The 14,043-nt window shown below is 41.8% G+C and overlaps 1 protein-coding gene across 2 annotated transcripts in view; it reads left to right on the top strand.

The window, feature by feature from the left end:
• SNTG1 (syntrophin gamma 1) overlaps window positions 1-14,043 on the top strand; it is a 326,996-nt gene that overhangs the window by 230,703 nt on the left and 82,250 nt on the right. For both annotated transcript variants that reach the window (XM_019547916.1, XM_019547925.1), the window contains exons 13-14: window positions 2,373-2,489; window positions 9,660-9,731. In XM_019547916.1, coding sequence (XP_019403461.1) covers window positions 2,373-2,489; window positions 9,660-9,731 — 189 coding nt within the window. The remainder of the gene's footprint in view (window positions 1-2,372; window positions 2,490-9,659; window positions 9,732-14,043) is intronic.

The raw sequence follows: 14,043 nt of genomic DNA on the forward strand, positions 1-14,043 counted from the left end.
GCGATGTATTGTAAGCCTCATTCTGAATATAATTTGTTCATCTATATGTACTCTTACAGAAGATACATGATAGGCAAACTTACTCTTCCAAAATCAACAGATCTATTCCATTAATATTCAAATGCCCCAGAATTTTACCACAGACACCAGCAGTTAATATTTATTATTAGCAAAAACTGTTCCTATTAATACTAGTTATCAAAAGTTCCTGTGATGCATTTAATCCACATATATGGGTCTTTTTAACAGGGGACCCTAACCCTGTTACTCAGCTGAGAGGGAAAGAGAAAGAGAGAAGCAGGGGCCAGAGTAGTCGATGTGAAAGGGAAGGACCTGCATCCAGCAGTCGTGATCATACCCCTTCAAGAGAGTGGAGCAACAGGAACAGAGGTTGCCCTTTAATTAAGAGATTTAAAATCCCCAAACAGGCGTGAGATGAGGCGCAGGAAGGGGCTGTTGGACATATAAACCCCCCTACCTAAAGCTGGAAGTCGGGGTGTGGGAGGAAGACAGATAGTGAAAAGATGCTGCTGAGGAAAGACAGAGACCCAGCACTTCTTGTGTTACAGGCACCAGGAACCTCCACGGCCCAGACACAGAGAGCTGGTTAGGAGTCACGCAGCTGTCCCCACTCTAGTGGAACACTGTTTAATCAGAGTGAGAAGACTTCTGTTAAAGTAGCATTTCTTTTTGTGTCCTTTGCTCCATTTTCCCCAAATAGGGAAGAAGTTCTAATTGAAGCAGCAGCTTTTTTATCTTAAACTTACCCAAGTGGCTGTAGGGGCAGTTCAGAAGCCACAGTGGGGTGCTGGCAGAGCGTACCAAGTCTTTGTATGCTACTGGGGTGGGGTGGGGTGTAAGACAGAGACAGTCAGGGGCCAAGAGGGCGAGGGGCCATTGCCCATGAGGGGAAAAACACAGGGTCAGGAACCCTGAATCATAAGCTGGGCTCTGGTGCTATGGAGCTTGGTTGGGGGACCCCAGTTAAAAAAAGGTGGGGGGGAACCTGGGAAGGCTGAGAGCCCAGTAAGTGCTTGGGGGCTGGTGTATGCAACGCACCTCCCAAGAATGATAACTGATAACATCTGCAAGGCATAGGCATGTTTGTGGAGGTGGGTAGAGGTCATGATTATTGCCCTGAAGGCTTGCCTGGAGCTGCCTTTAAAAGGTGGGGCATACCTCAGAGCGTTTAGGACAAAGAAGCCCAGAGGATAGCACACCAAGCGAAGTCACTTAGAAAGAGGCTACCCCAATCTCTTCCAACACCCTCCCTAATTAAAAACTCTTAAAAACGAAGTCATGGCAGGAGGGAGATAGGAGGCAAAGTAAAAAGCAAGGGTTGTGAGTCCAACCACTACGGAGGTCCAGCCACTAGCAGGCCTTTGACAATAGGTGGATTGTTTGAGCCTGCTACAGTCTTCCATAACTTCACATACTGGTGTTGGTAAATACTCAGCTTTCTACTATTTTAGACCTTAATTCACACAGGAGATATAAATGAGTTTATGACTAATTAGATCTCAAATGGACTTATGTGCACTGAAGTAAATCAATTTCTAAGGGGAAGGAGGTATTAGTAAGGTGCTATGTTAAAGTTCGTTAAAAATGTGGACATAAAGAAGGTACCTGAAGATAGACCCCAAACTTTATATTTCATCTCCTAAATAAGAGGCCAGTTTCCATATGCAAGACTAATATTTGGGTTCCTGTCTGTTTCTTTTATTCATGTTATGGTGGAATCTTTTGTCAAGTGGCTGGAGGAGGGGGCAGCTACTATGTTTAATTCCCAACACTTTCACACTCTTCAGTTGTGTCTTCTTGAGCAACCATTGAATTGAAAAAGTCCTCAGCGTAGTTATAGCTTATTAGGAGATACTGCTGGAAAGCTAATCTCAATTTCTGGAATGAATGTATATAAATAAAAATCAAACAAGGCTTTCTTATACTGGAATCCTTGTTTCCACAGACAGTGGCAAACCACCACCTAGTATTATATGCATGAGCAGTTGAACTAATTATTTGATATTATACTAGTTTTCCAGTTACTTACCCTTTGCTTGCATTACATTGCTCTGATGTGAACTGACAGCATATGTACACTTACTCCAGCAAGACTTTAATGAGCTGATAAACCTTTGACATCTGCTTGAGTATTTTTTTTTTTACTGTTTTGACTTTTCTCCCCCAAATTGTTACAAACAGCCTCTTATATATGATTTTAAAATGATAACTGAACTATCAAGATGTCACTTTGAATCAACAGATTGGGATTTTTAGCTAAATGGCACCTGTAGGTTGCACAAAAAATATGTAATGAATCTATTGGAGAAAATGCATGTAGAATTTGTCAACACTATTGATTTTTCTGTCAGATAGTCTACATGGGCTGGACAGAAGAACGGGAACAAGACTCCCTTCAGGACCGAATGTACACACCAAAGTTTCTAGCGCTGAGAGGTTCTTCTCTATATAAATTTATAGCACCACCAGTAAGTATTCTTCTCATATTCACACAAATAAGTGTTTTTAATTAAGCATATTCTATGCAATTCATATAAAGATTATTTTGATATGCAGTAGTGAAAAAGAGATGAGGAATAACCAGTAAAAGAAGTATAAAATTGTTGATCAGAAGTATCAACAATTGTTGATCTTGTACAGCAATTGTACTTTTCTCTCCAGTTACCTGGAAAGCTTAGGAAAGTGAGAAAGGAAGTGTACAGGTTTTGCCTACTAGGTTTGGAAGAGAAAACAAGCCTGAAGCAAACTGGCTGGATTTGTTCATCCTTTCAAATTACAATTGTTGTACACTTGGGAAATACCAGAGCTGGTGCATGCTGTGGAAATGTAGTTTTCAGAACAACATCTCACTCTTCAGATTTCATTATAAACTGAAGGACATTTATTATATGTGGAAGCACCAAAAAGGAGGATGTGTGGAAAATGCTTAAGTAGACTGAGCAATAGCTGAATTTGAATTTAGCTAGCAGAACATGTTACTGACATTAAGTGGCAAGTTGCTCAAGTCCAAACTCAACAACATCCTTAATTATGTTTCGGGAGTGAGATTCAGGTGGCAATGTAGGCATACCCAAAAGTCTCTTTAAACAGCCTAGTTTAGGTACCAGTAACAGGCTTGCCAAGGCAGCACAGAACACATGGCTAATTTTTCCTGCATCTCAAGCAGGTTTTGGAAGCCATATTCATATCCCTTCTGCTGTAGGTTAGATTTATACGGGTGTCTGAACTGGGAGCTGCACATCTATAATTGGAGGTAAACTTGCTCTAAATTTATTTATCTGGCAAGCATTTCACCACATGCCAACATCCCTTTAAAATAAAATATTTTTTGAGTATTTGCATGAATATGCATTAAAGATAAGTCTATGCAGTGTTGCTAATTTCCATGATTTCTTCACCAGTAATAGGATTTTGGCTCCTACTAAGATGATGCAAGAGGCTCAAGCCTGCACCTACCTGGTGAACCCTTAGCCCCAAATGTCTGCCTTCCATCCTGAGAAAAAACAATCAGAGATTGGAGGCACCAAAGTTCTTCCTCTTCTCTTAGAGGCTCAAATGAGCTTTAGTCTGGGAAAGAGGTAAAAAAACTTAATGTCAGTAACATCTCTACTTCCAAAAAGGATCTTTCACACTAGGGATTGGATGGACGTGGAGGCAGGGAAGGATAGAAAGGATATGGAGGAAGAGAAGATACATAATTAATTTATGATCTGAGTTATCACCAGATGTCAGACAGGAGAGTCAGAACTGTTATGGGGCCAAAGATTAAAGTAGAAAATTAATTGTTGGGGTGGAAGCAGGAAAAAAATCAATTATATTTTTAGGCTTGGAATAATCTGTAAATTACACACCATCAGGCATTGAGAGGCCATCTTGCAGCAGGGACCAACAACACTATTTGGTGTATAAATTTGGTAGAGGTGGCAATGCAGGAGTTGTCACATTCACACATTTAGGTGGGCAGGCACAGTTCAGTAATCAAAAAAAAGGCCAAATGTCACAATCTTAAAAAAAAAAACAAAGAAAAAGAAAAAGTGAAACAACATCGACAACCTGCTACATAATGGCAGCTCTACACATGATTTGGTGCTTTGACAAATCGGGACCTCAGCAAGAAGATTCAATTGTTTTAATAGGGTTAAGCACAGATTAATGTGAAAAAGTATGGAAGATGCTGCCCCTTGCAAAATACAACAATCGTGTTAATTTTAAAATGTTCCTTTTTCAGGGACAAATTTTAATCTTAATTGTATAGCATAGCTCCTGACTTCAATAGTTCATTGTTCTTCATCCAGTGATTCACAGTGGGCCTGTCTACACATGCATTTACTCTGACCTAAATTTACTGTGGTGTGAACTACTCTGGATTAAGCATTTTGGGGCAGGTGTCTATATGTGCAGGGATTAGGGAGAAGATTTGCTGCTCTTTGCTCCAAGTTTCCTGCAGCCCTGCAATGGGCCCCTGCCACCACTGGGGGGAGCTCCAGGATCCCCTGGGTGGTAGCCCAAGAGCAGGCAGGGGACACCAGCTCAGGAGACAGCTGTCTCCTGGCCCCGTGTGGCTGCCTGCTGCCAGGGTGGAGACAATGTCCCCCTGCCCTACCAGCAAGGAGCTCCTGGCCCTGGCTCCCTAATAAAGGCTCAGGGAACTTGGAAAGAGATGCAAGGGAGGGGCTGTTCCCAGGCCCCTGCCCTGATCCGCCCCTGTCCTGATCCACCATGCACAAGCTTACTTCACAGTAAACCAAGCTAATGCGAAGTTACAGATGTACCCAGTGCCATTCTGTCCCTTTTATACCAGATTAAAGCATAAAAGGTCTGAAAACCAGAGATAAATCCACAGGGGAAATTCTTTGGCACAGTCACTGCAAATGGCTGTCAGAAGCCTCACTTCTGAGGATGCCTTCCGAAGCACATAATATGCATGGTACAAGCGAGAGAGAGAGAGAGAAACTGGAAGCTGGGTCACACAATGCTATCACAATAAAGATTGCAAGCCTCCAGGAAACTGGTATAATTTGAGAGAAGCCACCAAAACCTCAAGCCTTCTTTCTAAGTCTTGCAAGTTCTGTGTAGCACAAAATCTCACCCACTGTGGGAACAGGCATCAAATTCTGGCCATTGACTCTGAGGCGGTGCAAATATGGAAAAGTTAAAATGTAAAATGTGAGAAAAATTAAATGAGTGGAAAAAACAAGTAAAAACTGACCTCATGAGGTGCATTCCAGCCATATTTCCCAATGATTCCTCTGTCCTGAAGCAGTGGTTTTTAAATTCCTAAAGTCATGGAAGCCTTTCATACCACTTCTTCTGCCCTGCCCCTGGCTCCTCAGGCCTATAGGAAATAACATTGATCCAGCCATCCAGATGGCAGTAGTGTCACACAGCCTCCTGGTCCACCCTGCCATTATCCACAATTTCTTCTCAGAATAATGATCCATCACAATCTCTGATGACCTATCACAAAACCCCAGGACTCCACAGAACACCATTTGAAAACCATTGCCCCCAAAAGAATGACTACAAAAATACCTCTAAAAATACTGTATCCACCATCTTTTTGTCCACACAGTATGTTTAGTACATGCACTTTTTATTTTTTGGGAGGAAGGGGGTTTACACTGTAAACTCCTTGAATTGATAGTTCCTTTATAGAGATGTGCTGCTAGTATTCTTAAAAGGAGTGCCTAAAAAAGCATGTCTTTGGCATGTGATGATGCGCTATATGAGGTGTACATCTACTTCCACAGTGTGTGCTATCTGCTCATTTTTTTTAATTTAGACACAAACACTCTTCCTAACAGAATTCAAGAAAGCAGACACGGCCTTAATTTACTTTCTTTGTGTTTTGTTGTCTTCTTTGTGTAAGTACTTTTCTTGCTTCTTTTAAAAAAAATTATCCTGCACCTTAAAATCACGTTAAACAATAAGATCTTATTTCCCAACATAGTTTTAATTATAAAGGGTCAGACTGGACTTCTACGCATTGTAATGAGTGATGCAACTGTAAAAAAGATTTTTTACAGCTGCTCACCATGCATCTGGATGAGCTCCCCCATGCTGCACCTCTGGACAAACTTCCAGGCTCCAATTGTCCCACAACCTAGCCCAGCTAGGGCATGAATGGGGCCCCATCTGGGCCTGGCTGTGGAGTAATTCCCACAGTGCAGGAGGGAGCGGGGCAGAGGCAGGGGTAAATGATTGCCCCTGCCCCACTCCCTCCTGCACTATGGGTGTCTTGATTCCCAGCCCCACTCCCTCCCTTACAACTGTGGGGGAGGGGGTGCAGATCGAGGCCCCTGCAGTGAGGGAGGGAGCAAGGCAGGAGCAGGGGCATGAGTGGGGCCCCAGCTGGGCCGGGTGGTGAGACAAGTAGAGACCCAAGGATTAGGTGCCCCACTCCCTCCCTCACCATGGGGGACTCAGTCTGACCCTCTCAGCCCTTTCTCCTCTCTCCACCCCTTCCTTCACCTGTTGGGGCCAGGGGGTGTGCATGCACGCTTAGCCCCTCCAAATATTTTTTTCTCCCCCTGCCTATGCAGTGCCTGCCCTTGCCCCTGCCCCACTTCCTCCCTCACTATGGGGACCTCGATCTGCCCCCTCTCTTAAAAACAAGAAAGAATATAAAGGGGTACATGAGCTGAAACTTTGAGACCATAGGGGTACACTTGTTAAAACAGGCTGAAAACCCCTGCTCTACCCTATACTCAGATAAGGAAGAAGTGGGGGCTCCTCCTTCTGCCTCTATCTGGCCATATCACAAAATGTTTATATTTCCTGTAATTCCTTGTTTCTGTATAGGGCTACTGTGTGAGAGATATGATTTATTGATAAATGGTATATAATTTCTCTCTTCCCAGAAATGGAATTTTTGTAAGAGGAAAGAATACATGTATAAATGAGGATGATGGCCAACAATTATAACTCTATCAAAAAAGAAAAAAAAATACTTTTTGAGCTCTTTATTGTTGAATTTTATTTTATTAAGATAATGGTCTTAACCAATCTTTGTTGGAGTTTCTCTTTAAAAAATGTATATGCTAAAAAATATACTTAATGTTATTAGGTCAATTGCCATGCGTCTCCATTAAGATTGCCAACTGTCCATACATTTACAGATATTCCATGAAAAAGTACACCCTAAGAATACCTGTCCGTAAAGGTCTGTAAAAACATTTAACCTTCTGTGAAAACATGGAGTTGCCACCGTTTTAAGCTCCAGCACAAGACGAGAGGTGGAGCAGGGCTGAAAATCAAAGGGAGCATAACAGTGCCACATTTTGTCTGAGTGGGAGTGCAGTACTATGCAGGCACTGAGGTTTTATCACAACATTGCTGCTCACTGCCCCTTGGTCTTCATGCCTGTCTCTTCCCTTCAAAAGCTGCTCATATTAAAGGTCCAGAGTAGGAGGCAACATGGCTGGGATGGAAATTTGGGCTTGGAGAAGGAGAGGCAGTGGGTGGCAGTCTGTGCCAGGACAGGGGAGGAGCAGGGCTGGCAGGGGGCAGCAGGGTGTTGGGTGAATAGGGGATCTCTGCAGTGGGGCAGCAGGGTGTAAAACCTCTGCTACAGTCACACAAGGCTGCTAACTCAAGATTTTTGTTTAACAGCAGTAAAAGCACATGTCAGTAAAAACATTTTTCTTTCAGCAAAAAAAAGTACAGATCGTGAATAAAAAAATAATAAAATCTTGGTTTTGTAATCCTCAACTCCATGCTCAAATTAACTGTAAAGTTGCAATGTTATTCATTAGCAGTTTTGGTATATGGAGAAAGGAATTGCCAAACAGAAAGTAAAATGATACTAACAAATACTCAGAAAGAAGTTTTAATAATGTTTAATGTGTTTATAAATCGCAGTGACAAAAGCCATACGTAATAGCGTAAAAATGTGGGAAAGGAAAAGGACACTAAGTAAACATTTTATTAAAGGTTCCTTTTTACAGATTTCCTGTACTGCCATACCTCTTCCCACAAAAGCTCCTTAGTAATCTCAAGCACCTCTCGCACAACTATGGTTTCAGGAAATAAGGGGAGAAATTCTTCCCATATCATATTTTCTCATATGCATTTTTCAGGTGACTTGTATTCTTGATTCTTGGAAATCAAATACATTTGTTCTTTCCTTTTTTGTGGCCTTGTGTATTAGGACTAGTGATGCTATAATCACCTTCTTTGGAGTCTGCTCCACATCCAGCTCTTTTAACTGTTAAAACCTTTTTCTGCACACATAGTTTTGTTTTTTCAGTCCTTGTTCTTCCATCTTTTAGGACTCTGAATAATTTCATTCTTCTTTTTCATACATTTTTCTTGGAGGTTATATATAGATAGCTATCATATCCTGCTTTTCTTTTCTCTAGGCTGAGTATTTAGTTGTTTCATCCTGCATTTCTCTTACCTGTTTACCACTTACCCCTTCTTTTGAATCATTCTGTTTTGGGGCAATATGATTCGTTTAAATTTCATATGAATAAAAGGAAGTTTTAAGTCCTTGCAATGAGCTTTTTGGAGGTACGGAAGTTCTATTCATAGTTCAGTATTTGAAGCAGAGTAAAATAATATGATCAGAGGGCAGGAGAACAGGCTTTATGAGGAGAGGTTGAGAGTCATGGGACTCTTCAGCCTGGAAAAGTGCAGGCTCATGGAGGACCTGGTGGCTGCCTATAAGTACATAAGGGTTGTGCATCAGGATCTGGGGGAACACCTGCTCACCAGAGCGCCTCATGGGATGACAAGGTCCAATGATCACAAACTCCTTCAAGACTGTTTCAGGCTGGACATAAGGAAACATTTCTTTACTGTCTGAGCCCCCAAGTCCTGGAACAGACTGCCACCAGAGGTGGTGAAAGCTCTTATTCTGGACTCCTTTAGGAGTCAGTTGGATGCTTATCTTGCTGGGATCCTGTGACTGCAGCTGACTTCCTCCCCCTGGGGCAGGAGGCTGGACTCGATGATCTTCTGAGGTCCCTTCCAGCCCTAATGTCTATGAAATCTGTGAAGTCTATGAAATCTATGAATTCAGAGAGATGTAGTTAGCCATGTTAGTTTGAAGTCAAGTAGAAGGCAGGGTAGATTTGTACCTTAAAAACGAAGCAAAGTGTGTGTGTGTACTATAGCAAAAGTTTTTGTCAGCTGAAGCTTACTTCATCAGATGCCATGAAAGGATGTGCAGCAAGAGGTGTGTAAGAAGAAGAAAGAATTAGAATACTAAAGACAAGAAAAGGGGCTAGCAAGCAAATAAGCAGTAAACCCAAAAGAACAAAAGGAGTCACAAAAGCTAAGCCAGGAAATGGCATAAAAATCCATAGCTCCTGTTTATCAGCCAACACACTGAGATGAATGCTCCATGAGATGCAGGTTACTCCATTGTAACAGGTGGTTCCCCTTAAACAAAGGCCGCTGTCTGCAGGTCACTCATGGAGTATAATCTCTCTTTGAGCTCTAAGGCAATATTGCCTCCATGTAACAAAATGGTGTTCTCATTTCTGTTTAAGTCTTATGTTTCTCTTAAGGTACTACTTTTTACATGCAAGAGCTAAAGAAATGATCTTGTCAAGAGGGAGAAGTGCTTTATAATGTATCTTAGAAACAAAGATAAATTATGTTACTTATTTTGTTTGTTTGTTTGTTTTTCCAAGGTTACCACCTGGGATTGGACACGAGCTGAAAAAACCTTTTCAGTTTATGAGATTATGTGCAAAATTTTCAAGGTATGAGCAAAATGACATGTCATTGTGGGACCAGTGGGCAGGCAAGGGAGAAAAACATCTCATCTAGAAAAAAGTATACAGCATAGAGGCAGCTTTTAGAAGGGTTTTAAACTTGCCCTTTTTGCAATCAGTAACAAAACTCTTACTCACATCAATGGGAACAGGATTCCAGCTCTATCTGGAAAACATTCCAAAGGTGCAGCAAGATTTAATTTGACTGGTTTATAGTCCACAAGGGAAATTATTTTATTTCCCCATAACACAGGATATATTTTGCATTACAAAGCATTGTATAACTATACTATACCAGTGAATATGTCTAACAAAACATTTATGATATAAATCACTGAGCAACAAAAAGAAAAGACAATTCTCCCTTTGGATTCATGGATTCAGTTCTCATTGACTATGAAATAGATTGCACATACATATTCAAAGTATTGAGTAGAACCCTTAAAATATGTAAATAATGCTCTGCAAAACATACAATTTTACCATAATTTACTGTATTTGCTGTAGCTGAGCAAGTAAATACTGTATTTTGTCTGACTGAACAAGTAAATAGTGTTTAAACAGTTGGATTTATAAATAACAAGTTTTTAAAGGGACTATGATAGCCAAGGTATTGCATACTACTTATTGTCTCCAGTATTTAAAAAATCATGGGAATTGAGTTAAGTATTTAGCACATTTTATATACATTTCAATGTAAAAACTGAGAAGGAGTGGGGGGAGATGGAAAAGAAAAAGAACAATAAAGAAAACCTTTCTTTCTAACATTTGAAATGCTTTCCCCTGGTTCCTTTTCTTATTCTCTAATTCATACAAGTTAACCATGTCTCATATGTCTTTCAGCTGTACTGAGCTGAATGTTAGAAAAGGAAATTCCAAAACCAAATTGAAAAAAAAGACAATTTTCTTCTACTAACCCAGCTGAAAAAGCTAAAGATCTAGGAGATAGCTAAGTTCTTTTCCTTTTTTTTAGAACAGTCTTAAGTTAGATAGAGCAACACCAAACTTGTAGTCATAAAACAGTATTTATGGTCCAGGTTAGGCTAACATTGTGGACCCAAGGTTTGTCATAGTAGCCAACAAAGCATCCTAGGACCCTTCCTCTCACTCAGTTTATTTTTCCCATTTATGTAGCTGAGCCCAAAATAGGACAGATGAGTGATTATCAGGGATCCAGGTTTTCTGTTTCCTGTGGAAAAACGGAGAAAACTACAGATTTTCCCCTTTGCCAGAGGAAAACATGGGCTTCTCATTTTACCAGAGAAACCAATGGATTTTGCAATTTTGCAAAAAGCTCTCTGCATGCTGGCAGAGTTCCAGCCTGCAGGGGGATGGGAAGAAGTGGAAGGAAGGTGGTCAGGCCAGGGGCCATATGCATGTATATATGCACATGGCCCCCAGGCAGCCTGGAGAGCAGCTCCCTCAGGTAAGCAGGAGGGCAGATTGAGGCCCCCATAGAGGAGGGGGGAAGGAGTTGGGAGGGCTAGGGCTGCTGTCCAGCTGGGTGGTGCATAGGTCTTGGGACCTGGGGCCACAATGCATAGCCACAGGGCCCCAGGGAGGAGGAGTGAATGGGCTTTCATTTTAATCATGGATTTGGGGGTTTTTATTATAGAATTTGCAATTTTTTTAATCAGATATTGTGCAGTTTTTTAGCAGGGAAAATCAGGCTCCCTGCTAATTGTGCCTTAGTTGCTTTGACTGTAAGCTCCAGAGTGTTCATGGAAGACATAGGCTATATACATGCTTTACATTTAAATTGCTTTGACCAGGGTTAGGTTGATCTAAATGCCCAATTGTGCAGGCATTCAGTGAGCCTAAATTGCCCCAAAATGGCACACCTGAGGAGATATGCTAACTCAAATTGGTATCTGGTTAACCCAAACTCACAAATGCCTGCATGGATTCAGTGCCATCTTGGGCCTGGGAAAACCCAGCCGTGCTATTAGCACCCCTCTGACCCTGACTAGGCTATTTTTAGCCCCCCTTCTCCCTCATCCCTGGTCCCCCTACAGACCTGCCAAACCAGGGTCACCAAATTTCCAATTTCAAAAAAGAGGACACCTGTGGGGGTGAAGGGAGGAATGCCAGGGGAGAGGGGTGAGAGAGGGAAGAAGGCGTGTATGATTGTGGGGGGGGCAATGATATGCCTATGCCCTATCCCTGCCCCTCACTCCCAAGACACAGTCCCTCAGCCCTGCTGCTGCTCCTCACTCCTGACCCACTGTACCCTGCCCCCCAAACCATGCTGGTGCCCTTCACTCCCAACCTGCAGCCCCCCATCCCTGCTGATACCCCTCACTCCTGACCCCCAGCCCTGCTGTCCACACAGCTCTCTCTCTCTCTCTTTCTCTCTCTCTCTCATCTGCCTGCAGCTGCAGGGCCCATGTGCAAAGCACTTGGTGCCTGGCCTCCAATCACTTTTTCCCACTGCCCCCACCCCTAAGCAGCTCCTTGCTCGGGCAAGACAGAAGTGCTGGGGGAAAAAGCAGGGCTGAGCAAAATCCCAGACATTTGCTGATCTTTAAAAAAACTGCCTGAACAGAAATGGGAGGGTCCAAAAAGAGGACATGTCTGGGAAAACCCAGATGTATGGTAACCCTACACCAAACACCACCCCTGGATCATCTAGCTTCCCAATCCTGCCAGCCTCTCCCCACACCCTGATCTACTTAAATTGAGCTCCCCACTCAGCTCCAAGTGCAGCTCCCAGGCTACATTTAAGTGGCTTAAAGTAAGCTGCATGAACATAGACTGGGTGTGGTAAATGGCTGCACATACCTATTGAGAGGTTTTGCATTGATAATCAGAGTGCAGGACCAGGAATCCTGAATTTTGAAGCTTGCTTTCCTCTGCTGAGGGAGAAAAGTGAGGGTGGGGCGGAAGCATAGTTAATCTACTTTTCCTATTCTCTGGCACCTAAGGGGAGTGAAATGGCTCCTTTATTAATGTTTAATAATTTCTTTATTCAAAGCATGAAATGGTCCTGAGTAGATTCTTCAGTTCAAAAAGTGGTATAAGTAAAATTGCTTTACTGTATGCTTTGATTTGAGTACATCAATTCTCACCTTTTTCTAGTTCTTCATAGTGGCACCTGGATTTTAGCTCTGTTTTGCCTAAATATAAATGTGCTTTTAAAAACAAGACTGAACTTTCAGCTTCATGTTATGAGTTAGTGCATGAAGTCTCTCTACTGAAATTTTTCACATTTTCTCTCAGCATCATACACCTTGTTTGATTTTAACAGTTTATGCTTCTTGAGACATTCTTACAAGTCCCATGGTCCTTCATATTACTGAAGGACATATAGCAAAGCAAAATTATAGTTATTTTGTTATTCTCACCTCCAAGCCTCTCCTTTTTGTAGTACTGTATATGGTACTTACATTATGAATTTGTTTTCCTAGTGGAATGAATTAGAAGTCAAAAGGCCTAAGTGAGCAAGAAGGGTACCAAAGTGATTATGTGAAGGACTGTTAGCTAGCAAGTTCAGGAATTGTGCTGAATAAATTAAACAATCTTGGTTCTTTTATCTTTACTAAATTACATTTTCCATTTACCTACCCCACTTCCCCATGAAGAACAACTGATTCTGGGGGATTTCTAATCCAACCATATTTTTCAGGAGCTACCCAGGCACCCCATAATATTCCTGGGGTCATCTATTAAGTTTTTAGAGATACTTCATATGTCAAAATGAGACACTTACTGCGCAGTAGCTCATTACTACTGTGGAATAACATTACTGGGCACAAACCATGATGCAATGCTACTGCACATGGTAACAAATCACTGTGCAGTAGTAAGCTATTGTGCAGTAAGCATTACCAGTCAACCATGTCAGGATGGTACTGCACAGTAATGCCAGTTACTGTGCAGTCATTTAGTACTTGGTTATGTAAGTACTAAATGACTGCACTATAACAACTGCACAGTGGGCATCTCATGTAGACGTGCCCACTGTGTGGATTTCTCCTTGGGGAGAAAAACACTGCCAGCAATATGCAAGAATCTCTACAAATGAGTCTTTACTGAGCTTTTTTTTCTTCCTTGCATATAACAGACACACACATATCTTACCTCCTTTATAAAGTCTACATGGAGATGAAAGAAACAGGCCTCCCAATACATTTAAAATTTGGGTCATTAATGCTTTCATACCAATTTCCATGAGGATTAGAAACTGGATCCCACTTAGTCATTATAGCTTAGGTAAAGGGAGAACCTAAAGGGATTTCATGATTAAAATGAGGCAATGTATGTACTGTGAGAGAAGAAAGAAATCTCCATAGTCCAATGG

The sequence above is a fragment of the Crocodylus porosus genome, unplaced genomic scaffold (assembly GCF_001723895.1).
Source record: "Crocodylus porosus isolate Cpor-Errol unplaced genomic scaffold, CroPor_comp1, whole genome shotgun sequence".
Classification (NCBI taxonomy): domain Eukaryota; kingdom Metazoa; phylum Chordata; order Crocodylia; family Crocodylidae; genus Crocodylus; species Crocodylus porosus.